This window comes from Solanum verrucosum, unplaced genomic scaffold, assembly GCF_900185275.1.
Source record: "Solanum verrucosum unplaced genomic scaffold, falcon-dt-bn FXZP01000067.1, whole genome shotgun sequence".
Classification (NCBI taxonomy): Eukaryota; Viridiplantae; Streptophyta; class Magnoliopsida; order Solanales; family Solanaceae; genus Solanum; species Solanum verrucosum.
The window spans coordinates 1,223,514-1,236,879 of NW_026020175.1; the positions used below are offsets into that span (position 1 = coordinate 1,223,514).

At 31.4% G+C, this 13,366-nt stretch overlaps 1 protein-coding gene and 1 non-coding gene across 2 annotated transcripts; both read left to right on the forward strand.

The window, feature by feature from the left end:
- Positions 1–6,986: 6,986 nt before the first annotated feature.
- TRNAL-CAA (transfer RNA leucine (anticodon CAA)) lies at positions 6,987–7,070 on the forward strand. Its single transcript has one exon. It is a non-coding gene; the product is annotated as a tRNA-Leu (tRNA).
- A 2,455-nt stretch (positions 7,071–9,525) lies between these two features.
- LOC125828926 (uncharacterized) lies at positions 9,526–13,359 on the forward strand. The gene is made up of 3 exons (XM_049508234.1): positions 9,526–9,721; positions 9,847–9,912; positions 13,105–13,359. The coding sequence occupies exons 1-3, from the start codon at positions 9,674–9,676 to the stop codon at positions 13,150–13,152; spliced, it is 162 nt and encodes a 53-aa protein (XP_049364191.1). The 5' UTR covers positions 9,526–9,673; the 3' UTR covers positions 13,153–13,359.
- Positions 13,360–13,366: the final 7 nt, after the last annotated feature.

The following is a 13,366-nucleotide window of genomic DNA, read 5'->3' on the forward strand; positions in this document are numbered from 1 at the left end:
TAACCCGCCCAAACTTAAACGGGTTGGCAGGTTGGGTTTGATTTTGGCACTCCTAGTCGAATGGGCTCGCGACCTTGTTTCTTTGCAAGAGTTAGTTTTATCAAAATGTGAAAAACTAAAGCATCTGCCCTCCAGAGATCATGCCATGTGACACCTCACCAAATTCAGAAATCTGGAAATTAAAGGCTGCCCTAAGTTAGAAGAAAGTTGCACAAATCGGAGTGACCCAAACTCCCAATGGTCCAACATTGCCCATATTCCAAAAATTAAAGTAGTTGGAAACATAATTCAGAACTTGAGAAAGTTTCTGTTTCTCTTTCAGTTTTTGAGTCTCATTTTTAATTTTTGTTTTCCACGAGTTACTCTCCTCCATTATCCTTCTATAGTTTTTCAAACATTTTTTGTTCCACTTGAAACAAAATTTATGAATATCTATATTAGTGTTTAGATATGATTTAATCATGAATATTTATGTGTGTATTTTCTCATTGGTTATTAGTTTCAAGGTCATGCTAGAATGTTGCTGTGGCATTTCAAGTCAAAATCCATGAGCGGCAACTACATTAGGTAAACTTTCATTTAGAATGTTGTAACAAGTTTTTCTGTTCGCTCTCATGACACAATTTTACTGTTTAGCAGGGTTGGTTATGTACGACAAAGGAACCACCACATTTGTTTTGTTGAAGAACAGAATCTTCAGCCGTAGACAGTTTCATGAGCATTTGGTAAAGACTGCATAATCTCTCAACATTTTACTCTTCTAACGGGGATACCAACAACTATTAAATTCTACTAATATACAGTCACTGATTTGTCCAAGTGAAGCTATTTTTTTTATGCACGGGTATATATGTTTTGATAAAATATCTTCTCAGGTACTTTGGTCAAGGTAGAAAAGGTTACTGTGATACAAAGACAAAATGTATGTCCATTGCAAACTGCACCTTACTTCTATGCCAGCCAAGACATAAAAAGCTATGCGGAAGTATAAGGTATGCCCAAGAACAATTTCGTCAATTTAACTTTTTCTGAATAAAATACTGAAACGTTTAATAAGTATTATTGTTCAACAATATAGTCTTTCTCTTAATCCTCAAATATTATTATACACTTCATTATATGATATGATGGAAGTCATAAAGTGGTAAAGGAAATTGTTCGTTCTCTTTGAAGTATTTGATTGGCATAACATTAATTGTTGGTATACACAGGATTCTTAGATGCAAGACAGATTTCATTTTGGATTCCGTTGATAGTAGACGCTTTGTTCACAGTCTTCAACATTATTATAATTTTCACGGGACACATTGGAACGTTGTGGACATTGGAGCGGAGATATTATAATTTACTTGTGTGACTAAGATTTGACAGCAGAGGCCTTTAATTTCTTGCCATAGTGTACAAATTGAGTTTTTGTTTCCAGCAAACATTTTGAACTTAATTCTTATCTGCTGCAAGCATCATTGCCTAGTTGATAGCTTCTTTAATGTAGCTCTGCCTTTTCTCTTGAAGTTTATCTTTGCCGCATAATAAACAAAGAGGATAGATGGTATAGAGTCAGGTCCATCCCAGTTTGAACTCTCAGTCCATGCTTCAATTGGGCTTGGGCGTGAAGGGATTACGTTGTTAGAGTGGGTAAAAGTCTCATATTAGTTTGGGAATGAACTGGTGGTCAATTTAATGTTTATATAAACTTGGACAATCATCCCCTCATGAACTAGCTTTTGAGTTGAATTAGGCCTAAATGTCGTGCTACATCAGTGTCGTTATATCAAGAATCTAATTTTACTTTAAATTATCTTCACGAAGAAAACAACTAGATAAAATTAAATGTGTATGATTAAAGCTTAATTTGGTGATTTATCAGCTGATAATAATGAATTTTAGTTGCCTCATGCACCTTTTAATAGAGCGTAATGATGATTTTTTCGTGTTGAAATATTCAGATTCATGTGAGTATTATTGTGGCTTACATCGCGAATTAAAAAAGACAAAAATCAAATGCTAGCTAGACATTGTAGATCTTACATGCTCAAATTGGCCAAGGAACAAACGTCACCAACCGATATAGAGCAAACATCTATGAAAAAAGATGCGTCTACATTATTATCTGAGGATAGTATTGAATACTTTTATATTGATGTTAAGAATTTGATAATTGTATTTATATTTTTAATTTATGATATTGTCATTAAGTTAAGAAAATCGATGGATTTAACTTTAAATTTATTATATATTTAATTTATTAGTATTTAACTGGGATTCGACGGCGGACTTAAAAAAGCCAAAGGGCTTGATATACCCCTCAATTTTGTCATATAGAGCTGATATACCCCTCTCGTTATAAAAATAACTCACATATACCCCTAACATTACAATAATGGCTTACATATACCCCTACCTACCATTACAAAAGTGGCTCACATATACTCCTACTGTTACAAAAGCAAAAAAATAATTTTTTATTTATTTTTTTTATTTTTAAAAAAATCATGTATTTATCTTTTTCACACATAAATTATTTTTTGACTTCTGATTATTATTATTTGAGTTTTTTATTCTTATATTATTTTTTCCTTTCATTCTTTAGTGTAAAAATAAGAGAAGTGGAAAGAAAGAAGTGTGAATGAGAAAAGACCAAAAAGTTAAAAAAGAATTTAAAATTAATTATTTTGTGGCTATATTGTAATTTAGTTTTTATAAATGTAAAAAAAATTATTTGGGCATCTATAATAAATTTTTACAAGAAAATAAGTGAAAAAATAAATTTGACGATCAAAACAATAAATTCAAATAGGTGGTCTTTCCGAAAAAGTTAAACAAAAGTTTTCCCCTCGCATCTCAGTCGCTTTTACTTTTTTGTTATTTTGTAATCTCCGGTGGCATGGAACTACTGGGCACACACCCGACCTTCACTGGACGTGACATAAAAAAGACAGCTGAATCAAAAAGAAAGATGTCGATGAAAACATATTTTATCCCCTATCGCACGGAAATGGAAACCTATAGTTTGTTTGATAGGCCCGCAAATGGTTCTTATTGGTTCCATGCCCCCTATTGATGTGAATTAGTAGATAAATAAAAATAGTCAAAAGAAAAAAAACATGTGAGAATCATCAAATATATCCCTATATGGATTATCTTTTCTTAATAAAAAAAATTAATTTAAATTATTTTTTTCACTTCCGTTAATAGAAAAGGGTATATGTGAGTCATTTGTGTAACAATAAGAGTATATATGAGTCACTTTCATAAAAAGGTATATCATCTCTAAATAGCAAAATTAAGAGGTATATTAAACTCTTTTCCCTAATAAAATTGGCAAGCATTATACATACAGAAATTACACAAACATAAAAAGTGCAACATTTCATATTTCATAGAAAAAAATACATAGATTACATTAGAATTCACAAAAAGCCAATTAAATAGTACGTTAAAACACTACATGAAAATATATAATACATAAAAAGTACTGCAATTACAACAACAACAACAACAAAAACATGATATAAAATCAAATAAAAATCTAACCATTATGTACAACTTTCAAAATACAAACAATAAATAACAACAAATCAGTCTCAAACAAATTGATTTTTTTCTTATTTTCATCGGTTTCTCTCTCGAAACATCAATAGTAGGTAGAGTGTCCCTTAGTAAGATCTAAGAGATCCCTATCTTTTTCAACTTTATTCAAGTTAAAGTTGCATATCAAACCGCACTTGTTATTTTTAGTAGTTGTATTTATATTCTTTTTGTCGGAAAATCATCTTTCCAACGAAATTAGCCATATTCATCATTTTCCTACAAAAATTAACAAACATAATTTTACTTTTGAAAACTAAAATATATAATCTACACGCTTTTTGCTCTAAAAAGGTAACACACAATCTTACTTTCAGTACTTTACAATCCTAAAGTTTACGATCCGTTTTCTAGGGGTCACTAATATCTTGATCCTATAATAATCTCTGCACATATATATAGATATAGGGTTGCATAAAAAAATATGGAGAAAGAACGAAAAATTGAGAAGGAATGAGATGAATTAGGATAGAAATATAATCCGGGCCTAATTTTGACTCATATAGTGCACTAATTTAATGCTCTATATGACTATGAAATTTAACTGTTGTTAAGATTTGATCCATTCCTAGTACACTAATTTAGTGTGCTAAAATAAAAAAATAAAAAAAATTATTTTCACACATTACGTTATAACCAGAGAAAAGACATAAAGTCACCTTTGAAGTTGTCCTGAATTTTCAAAAAGACACCTTAACTTTGCAACCGTCCTATTACCCCATTAAAGTTTTTAATATCTTTGTAAAAGGGTCATTTTGACCCATTTCCTCACCTGGAACAACGCGCATGATGCCCACGCTACACCCGATTCATTTCAAAAATAAAAGTCTTCATCTTTTGTTATTTCTCAACTTTCCAGAGTCTTTTTGTCTCCCAATCCAAACGATTGTGGTGATTTCAAATATTGTGCTGATTTCTTAGCTTTCTTAATTTCAAACATTGCATTTGACATTTTCCTTCAAAACCTAATCACAAAAATATCTTTATTAATCAAAACTAAATAAAACTAAGAAGATATTAAACCTTGAAAAACTTCAAAATTAACCTTTTCTACCAAAAATTAAAAGAGAAAACAAACTCTTACCTTATTGCTCTTGGGAAAGACGATGAATTCGTAAAAGAGAGTACCAAAGTTGATGATGGAATCATCCGTCAGGAGAGGCACCAATGACTCTTTTTTGAGCTTTCTTTGGGGGAAGATGATGAAAAGGAAGAGAATAATTAATTAATAAAAAAACAAGTGACACGTTTCACTTGTAAATTGGTTATTCACAGTGAATACACTGCTTCACGCGCCTGTTGTGCATGTTTACAACCCAGGTGAGGAAATGGGTCAAAATGACCCTTTTACAAAGATATTAAAAACTTTAGTGGGGTAATAGGACAATTACTAAGTTAAGGTGTCTTTTTGAAAATTCGAGACAACTTCAATGGTGATTTTATGTCTTTTCTCTTATAACCACAAACAATTACAATATTATAATTTTCATACTTTTGATCGAATTTGTAATCTTCATTAACGAACTCCATCTTTTTTTTCACGTTATTTAGATTCCTCCCTCAAATGGCGGTCCATATATTTCTCTTATATAATAGACAGTTTTCAACATGTATTCTAAAAGTAATTTAACAAAAGCTAAGGGTTAGTTTAGTCTTTGAGCATGAACCAGTAATGAGTCATTACTCATTACCGATGACAAGTATATGTCTTGTAGGCTGTAGCCATTGCACATCAATCCTACTTTCTTTTTAGAAATATTTCATGCATGTATCATTTTCTCAAGTTCTCTATAATTTGTATGTGTATTCTTTCTCCCATATCTTCCTCAGCATCAAAGAAGAAATTGGCACTGCATCTCTTAGGATTTTACCATTATTTTGATAGGAAAAAAGAGCTAACCTTCTTTAAAAATGTCTTTTTAAAGGGGTTGCCTAATTTTCCTAGTTGTTTTTAAGCAAATGAAATTTAAATTGATTTAGCTGCGACTATAACAATATAAGAGGGGGCTTGTAAAGAAATGATTATGTAGTATATGAATGATGAACCAAAAAGGTGGGATCTTGTGTAAGAGAATGAAATTTCATTATTCTGGAATTCATCTTTTATGCATTTTCTAAACCAATAAACTTGATCTTTATTTATTAATCAAAATTGGATTGGATTTTGTTTATATATACATACTATTAGCTGTAGGTCTAGCTTAGTGTTAGTTTCTTTTAACAAAATTCATTAAAGGTTGAAGTAGCTATTTTTAAAGAAATTTTCATTTTATTTTTTATTTGAAAAATATAATATTGTTACTGTAACATTTAAACTGGCTGAATTAAGTTTAAATTTAGGGACTGCATGTCCTCCATCCAACAAGGGGCTATGCCAATTTAGACTATCAAGTTCAAATTTTGTATTTGTTGCAAGCAACTAGATTGATGAGTCACTTTTGACAAAATTCAAATAATCGAATTGAAAGAGTATAGATTTTGTGTTTGGTAAATATACTATGATGTTAGTTATTGGTGTAAATCTCATGTGGTTGACCAATGAACACACTTAAAAGTGATGCGTTTTTTATTTTTTGAAGATGGTAAAATCTATATTTATTGGTTTGGATTTTTTATTTCTCCGTCTTTATGTAGACAACTTTGGCATGGTAGCATTGAATGAGTGCACACAAATGTGTTCAGTGATAGTGCATCAAAATTTTAGAAATCTCCCTTTAAATTATCAGCTTATTACGTACTTTATCAAACTTTTTCATGCTTTTAACTTCTGAGTTATCTCTGCAGATTCTATTCGATAATTTTATCTACAAATAAAGATGGAAAATTACATCACTAATATATGATGTCTAAATAGTATGAGTTGTAGATAGTTTTGTTGTATATACAATGTAAGGGAATAAAGGATTTGTACTTGAGCATTTACCACTACATGTTATTCCAAAATGTGAATAGAACCTTGTTGTTTTGCCAAAATTATTCAAATCTTTGTAGTAGCACGGGCCATATTCCTCTAGTATATATATATATATATATATATATATATATATATATATTTGATTCCATATCTTATGTCTTGATTGTGTGATAAAGGTATAGTTATTAAAAGATACCGTTGGTGCCTCATATTTTAATTATTAATTTTTTCCATTTATAATATCTTCAAAAATATTTAAATATATTATATTATGCTTAGGAAAATATTATTATAAAAAACTTATTATATTTTGTAAACAATTTTGTTTTTGATGGGCAACTTCTCTAGAATGATAGTGCAAACGACCGCCTAACTTCTTGTTGATTTCAATTAAAATAGTTAAAACTCTATTATTATAGATACCTAAAGTTTTATGGTTTTTTTGTTATAATATAATCGTTAACTTTGCATTTGCAAACAATAAGTCAGGATGGCCGAGTGGTCTAAGGCGCCAGACTCAAGTTCTGGTCTTCGTAAGAGGGCGTGGGTTCAAATCCCACTTCTGACATTTTTTTCTTCTTTTTATGCTGTGTGTGACTCGTTTTGCAATGTTAATTAAATCTCAATTACTATTTTAATTTATGTTGTGTGACTCATTTAAATAAAAACTTCAGAAAAAAAATAGATTCAACTTTTTTTATTCTTTTAAAAATAAAAGTAGTGTTCCGATAAGTTTGATTTTTGTTTTGACTATTAAATTGGATATTTATCGTATCCTATTAGTAAAGGTACTGTTCAAGAAAAAAAATAGATTCAACTTTTTTTTTTTCTTTTTAAAATAAAAGTAGTGTTCCAATAAGCTTGATTTTTGTTTTGACTATTAAATTGGATATTTATCGTATCCTATTAATAAGGTTACTGTTCATGATTTGATTAAAAATTTTATTTCAAATTGAAACTGAACCAAATCAACTAAATTAATCAATATTCTTAAGGTTTGATTCTATTTTTTTTAGAATTGATACTATTTGACTTGAAATTTATTTTAGTAAATAAAAATTGATATATATATATATATATATATGTATATAATGAATTTATTTTTTATGAATAATTTAAAACATCATACATTTGCGTTATTTATTTAAATATTGGCTTGTAATTACAGAGATAAGGATATTTAGGTGGATGTGTGTGCAATCTAGGAGAGATAAAATTAGGAATGAAGATGTTCGCGACAAGGTTTGAGTGGTGTACAAGTTGAGCAAAGTAAGAATGAGATGGTTTAGACATGTGGAGAGGAGAAATGTAGATACCCCTACGAGGAAGTGCTAGAGGTTGACAATAACGGATATCATGAGAGGTAAAGGTAGACCAAAGAAGTATTGGTGAAGGTGATTAAAAAAAAATGATACATCTTGAGCTTACCATGGACATGACGTTGGATAGGAGCTAGGGTTCAGATGTCACAATTTAGGGTAGAAGATTAGTTGATAGTTGAACATTCTCTCGTTTTCTTATGGGATAGACTTGCTGCTCCTATTTGGACATTCTTTCTTATTAGCAGTATTAGCACATCCCCACAGTCCTTGTTAGTCAGTTTCGATTATCACCTGTGGTTGGTGTGTGCGTATTTTAATTATCGCACTATTTTGTTGTCTTATTGTTCTTTCCTTTGTACATTATATATTTCTCTTCATTTCAGATCATTTCGTTATTGCTACTACTCTCATTCATGCATTTCATTTTCCTAACTGCTTGGATATGTTTATCATAAGTCGGAGGTTTATTAAAAAGAAACTCTCTATTTCTTTGAGGTGGGGGTAATATCTACGTTTACTTTATCCTCTCCAAATTAATTTTACTTATGATATTACATTGAATTTGGTGGTGAAATTTTATTTGTGAGATTACACTGATATTTTGATTATCTTTTATTATTTTAGTTAGAAATTGTTAGTTTTGATGCCATTATTCCATTATTTGGCAAGATAATTTCCCGATACTAATTATACACTAACTTATTTCAAAATAAATAAGCAAAAAAGATAAAGTTAGTGCTAAACTTAGGGGTTATCTAGTTTGAAGAGATGGAATAAGTTATGCTGATATAACTTATAAGTTATGATGAGATTAGTTATGCTAAGATTATATTTATAGGTTGTTTGGTTGGTCATATTCAAATAACATGTATGAGGTGATTTCTAAGAATAAGTTGTGTTTACAAAAATATCCTCCCTTTTTTTTTTTTTATAGTTTCTTTACAAGCTTTAGTTAATCACTCTTAAAAATAAAATTCTCATCTAATTTAACTTAAATATTTTTGTGTGTGCATTCTCATAATTATACCGTATGTTTTTAAATATAAAACATCTATCTTATTTAGCTTAAAAATAAAATTTTAATCTTAGGTTTGCTAGAGTGAAAAAGATTTTATTGTTGATGTCACTTTATTTAAGCACATATCACTCGTATATTATAAAACATCAAGATTATCTTCATTTTAATTGATATAAAAAATACAAATTTTCAAGTGATGATAAGACTATTTAGTTAAAACTATGTGATTCAACAGTGAAGTGAACATTTTAAGAGAAGTCAAAATATAAATAAACATAAGAACTAGTCAAATAAATTCAACGTATAATATATTCATAAACAAAAAATATATTTATATAGCATATTTTTTAATGAAAAAAAAATATAATCATAAAAGTAACGTATAGTGAAGATTGTGAATATCATTATAAATGATACTAAAAACTATTTGAATATACATAATACACGTATGTTAAAATGATGCATAAAAGAGGGTTTGAAATGATATTCTTGTTATCTTACAATTTTTTTTATCTTAATATTAATATTCCACCCACTAATAAAAATAACTATCGCACGTTTTGCCACCAAACAAAAAATTAGGGATATTGAAAACTTAATCGAATTATTTTTTCTTATCCATCACTCTTCCAAAGGGTTAGTTGAAAGACAATCTAGGCACCAAACGACCCATTCAGGTTCCTAATAGGCGTGTGCGCACATTCGATTGCAGCTCTCTCGTCATCACAAAACTGATACTCACAAGCTCAGGGTTTGTGAATTCTAGGGCTTCTAAAGGAGATCTAGAAGCTTCTTTCTCCGATCCCAATTTTCCTCAATTTGCAGTCGAAAATGGCGCCTCTTCCAGCACCATACTCAGGAACCAGCACTCTTGCTCTGGTAATCTTTTGTCTTCTACACTTTGATCCGTTTACGACTACTTCACTGTACATCTGAATAAAAATCTCCTTTATTAAAATGAATTTTTGATCTTAAACTATTTTGGTTGTGGTTGTTGGCGGCAGGTGGCGCGCGCATCAGCATTTACCTTTGGACTCGCTTATGGAAGCGTTAAGCTCAAGTATCTCAGGGTATTTTCCTCCCCTTTTGAATTTTTTTATTTTTGATTAGTAATTACGTAGGGTACTGAAATGAAATGGGACTGAATAAAGCGAGATTGATATAGATGATTTGTGTAGACTATTCTGAGATTGAAGCATAGCTGGTTAACCGAATACAGATTTTGCACGGGGTTTAGTTCATCAGATCATTTACTTGAAGTTCCTTAAATCTTATGATTCACTTTGAGTTTCGCGGAGCAGACATTTAGTGCCTCATGTAAAATGAAATGAGCATGTGTGTAATGCAGAACAGACATAGTTGGTTTAAGTAGCCAACCTAGACAGTTTAGGATTTGCAATGTTGGTTGATTGATAGACTTTGAATTGAAACCTGGCATTTAAGAGTTTCTTATAAAATTAAATGGGCTAATGGATGGAGCAGAGCAGATAAGTAAGATTCTTATAGCCAACCCGACCAGTCTCGAATTGAGGCATAGTTGGTTAATCGATTATTCTGGAAGTTTCAACCTGCACTGTTTTCTTTTCTTTTATTGGATATGATGTTATGTTTTCTGTTCCAGATATGATAACAAGCCCTGTTGAAATAATTCCTAAGTAGATGAGTGGATCAATTGCTAGGTATTATTGTTCATGAGGTGACTAATAAGACAAGACTAACTTTCTAAAGTGAAATTACATATCGGAATGTAGAAACTGAATGTTTTTCTAAAGAACTTGATGGAATAAGTATGAACTTGAGGACTGATTGCTAGTCTTTCTACTTTGACTTTGCTGCGAAGATTTTAGCCAAAATGATCCTCCAACTTACGCATCAAGTCTCACATAGTTGATCAGTAAAAATGACCCGAATAATCCTTCGACTTGCTAGGCTCATGACTAAAATTGTCAAACTTTAATTGGTTTCAGCAAGACAGCAGCTAGAGAAATACTACTCACATGGCTGCTTAAGTAAATGTTGGTATTACTAAGAAAAATATTCATTGGAAACCACTCCTTTCCCCAATCTTGTTTTGAAGCATCAGATCTCTAGATTTTCAGACCACAAGATTGGTGGAAGCAGTCATCTGCGCTTTATCATCCATTTCCTGAGTAGAGTAATCTCTACTCGCTTGTCTTCTCTTTTTGTATTTTTAACAATGCACATCTCTTTGTGTTTGGCATGCCTAACTTAGCCAAAACACAATTTCGATGAATACAATCCAAGATCTTAATATCTTAAAATCGTAATTGCGCAATAAGAACAATGCCTTAGTCTCGAACAAGTTGGGTTAGGTATATAAATCTTCACTGACCATTATTTAAACACATCTAAGGCCATTATTATATAAAATAAAAATAACAATTAAAATAGTTTTCTTTTTAAAAAAAGAAACAATAGTAAAAATAAAAGTACATATGAGATGTTTGTTGTAATTATTATTGATGTATAAATCTCTGTAAGGGTAAACAACTCCCAAAAAGATAGCATATAAAATGGAAGTGCTAACTTGGCTAAAATATATTCTCAACTTATAGGTGCTAAATCTTTGAAAGGCTAAGCAACTCCTAGAAAAAATAGGACGTAAAATAAAAGATATAACTCAACTAAATCATATTTTCAACTAATAGGTATCTATTATTAGAACCCTTTAGGGTGGCCCAGTGGTTTGGGTTTGGGACGTCCATATTGGATGTCACAAGTTCGAAACCCCTTGCCAAGGGGTTTGCCTTCTAGGTTGAGCTCGTCGCACCGGGTTTACTTAGTGCGGGTTACCTCTCTTGTGTGGTTTGCGAGCTATTGCATAGAAGCGAGGGTTTTACCCTATGCGCAACCAAAGGGTAGCGGTTGCGGGTTTCCCTTGTCGTCAAAAAAACAAAAAAGATATCTTTTATTAGATCTTTTTCTTCCATTGTGCTCCATTGTTTGTTGACTTTGCATGGCCAAGAAACTGTAGATCCTTCGAGACAACTTCCTTTCGAATGATTTTGGTCTACCTTGTCCCTTGTAACATCTTCACTTACCATGGTTTCATATCTATGGATCGGGGCATCAGGCAATCAACGTAACATGATCATACCATCTCAAGTGACTTTCTCTCATTTCATCCTCGATTTGTTACTTGAACCTTCTCGTGAATGTGGTCATTCTTAATCTTGTTTAGTCTTGTATAACCGCACATCCATCTTAGCACCCACATCTCTGTGACACTCATCTTATAGATGTGTTAGACTTTAGCAACTCAACATTCACTCCATTATTACAATTGCAACTGCAAATGAGTTATTCCCTTTCTTTACCCAATTCGAACCTTGGGCCACTAGTCCTTGAGGATGTCTCGGTTATCAAAAAATAAATAAATAGAATCTCCATATTTGATAATCATTGAACACCATTCCTCTCCAAACATACGGATCATGGTCCTGCTTATTATTTGCTTCAAGAACTAATCTTGGTGCTCTCTGATTATTTTTTTTCAATGAATGCTTGTCACCTTAGTTGAGATGTGCATAAAGGAGATCGATTATCTACTGCTTTTTGAACCTTGTACCACTAGTCCTTGAGGGTTTCTCGGTTATCAAAAATAAAAATTATAATAGAATCCCCATAATGATAATTTGATGATAATTGAACACCATTCACGTGCAAGCATATGGGTCATAGGTCCTGCTTATTATTGCTTCAAGAACTCCTCTGCTGAATTATAGAGAAAAATATTTTGAGTTGTCTTCTCTTTTGCTAATCCATGTCACTTTGCTCCTATGACTTAATCATGATTTTGCAAGTCTGGATGATTTCTTTAAACTTGGCACTGGCCTCTTATCCAAGCTGTTGTAAGACTGCATCCTCTGGACTCAAATACTAATCTTGGTGCTCTCTGATTTTTATTTATTTTTAATGAATGCTTGTCACCTTAAATGAGATGGATCTATTTGGGTTAGGTGATCTCCTCCTCCTTCATAGTGGAGGGGTGCTTTATCTAAGGGTTGATCCCAAATCTCTACTGGATAATATGTTGTTAATTCCTCCTAGAAATTCACAAAAGTGGTGTGTTATGAGGATAGCATTGTTATATTATATTGTGCTACTTATCCTTGTAGCAACTGTTGCAATATATTATTTTCTTTCAATAGAGATGTTTGTAATGATAGTTAATTCTAGCTGATTTGCCTTTTTCAATCAGAGTAATTGTGACACTATTTCCCCTCTCTACTCTTTTCTAGGCAAAGGCCAAGTCTCAAAAGAAGGCTGAAGCTAAGGCACATCACTGAAAGATAACTCATGGTGGATTTGCTCTTTGCTGGTAGAATAAGTTGTGGCTGATTAAACTGTATCACGTTTCGCCTGATGCTTATAGGATAATTAGATTCTGACTTGTAGCTGTTCAATATTGTGGTTTTTAATGGTTTCTCCACGATCGAATATTATTATATTTAAAGTATAAGCCCTCTCATTAAAATTCATATAACTATAGTAAATCTGCCT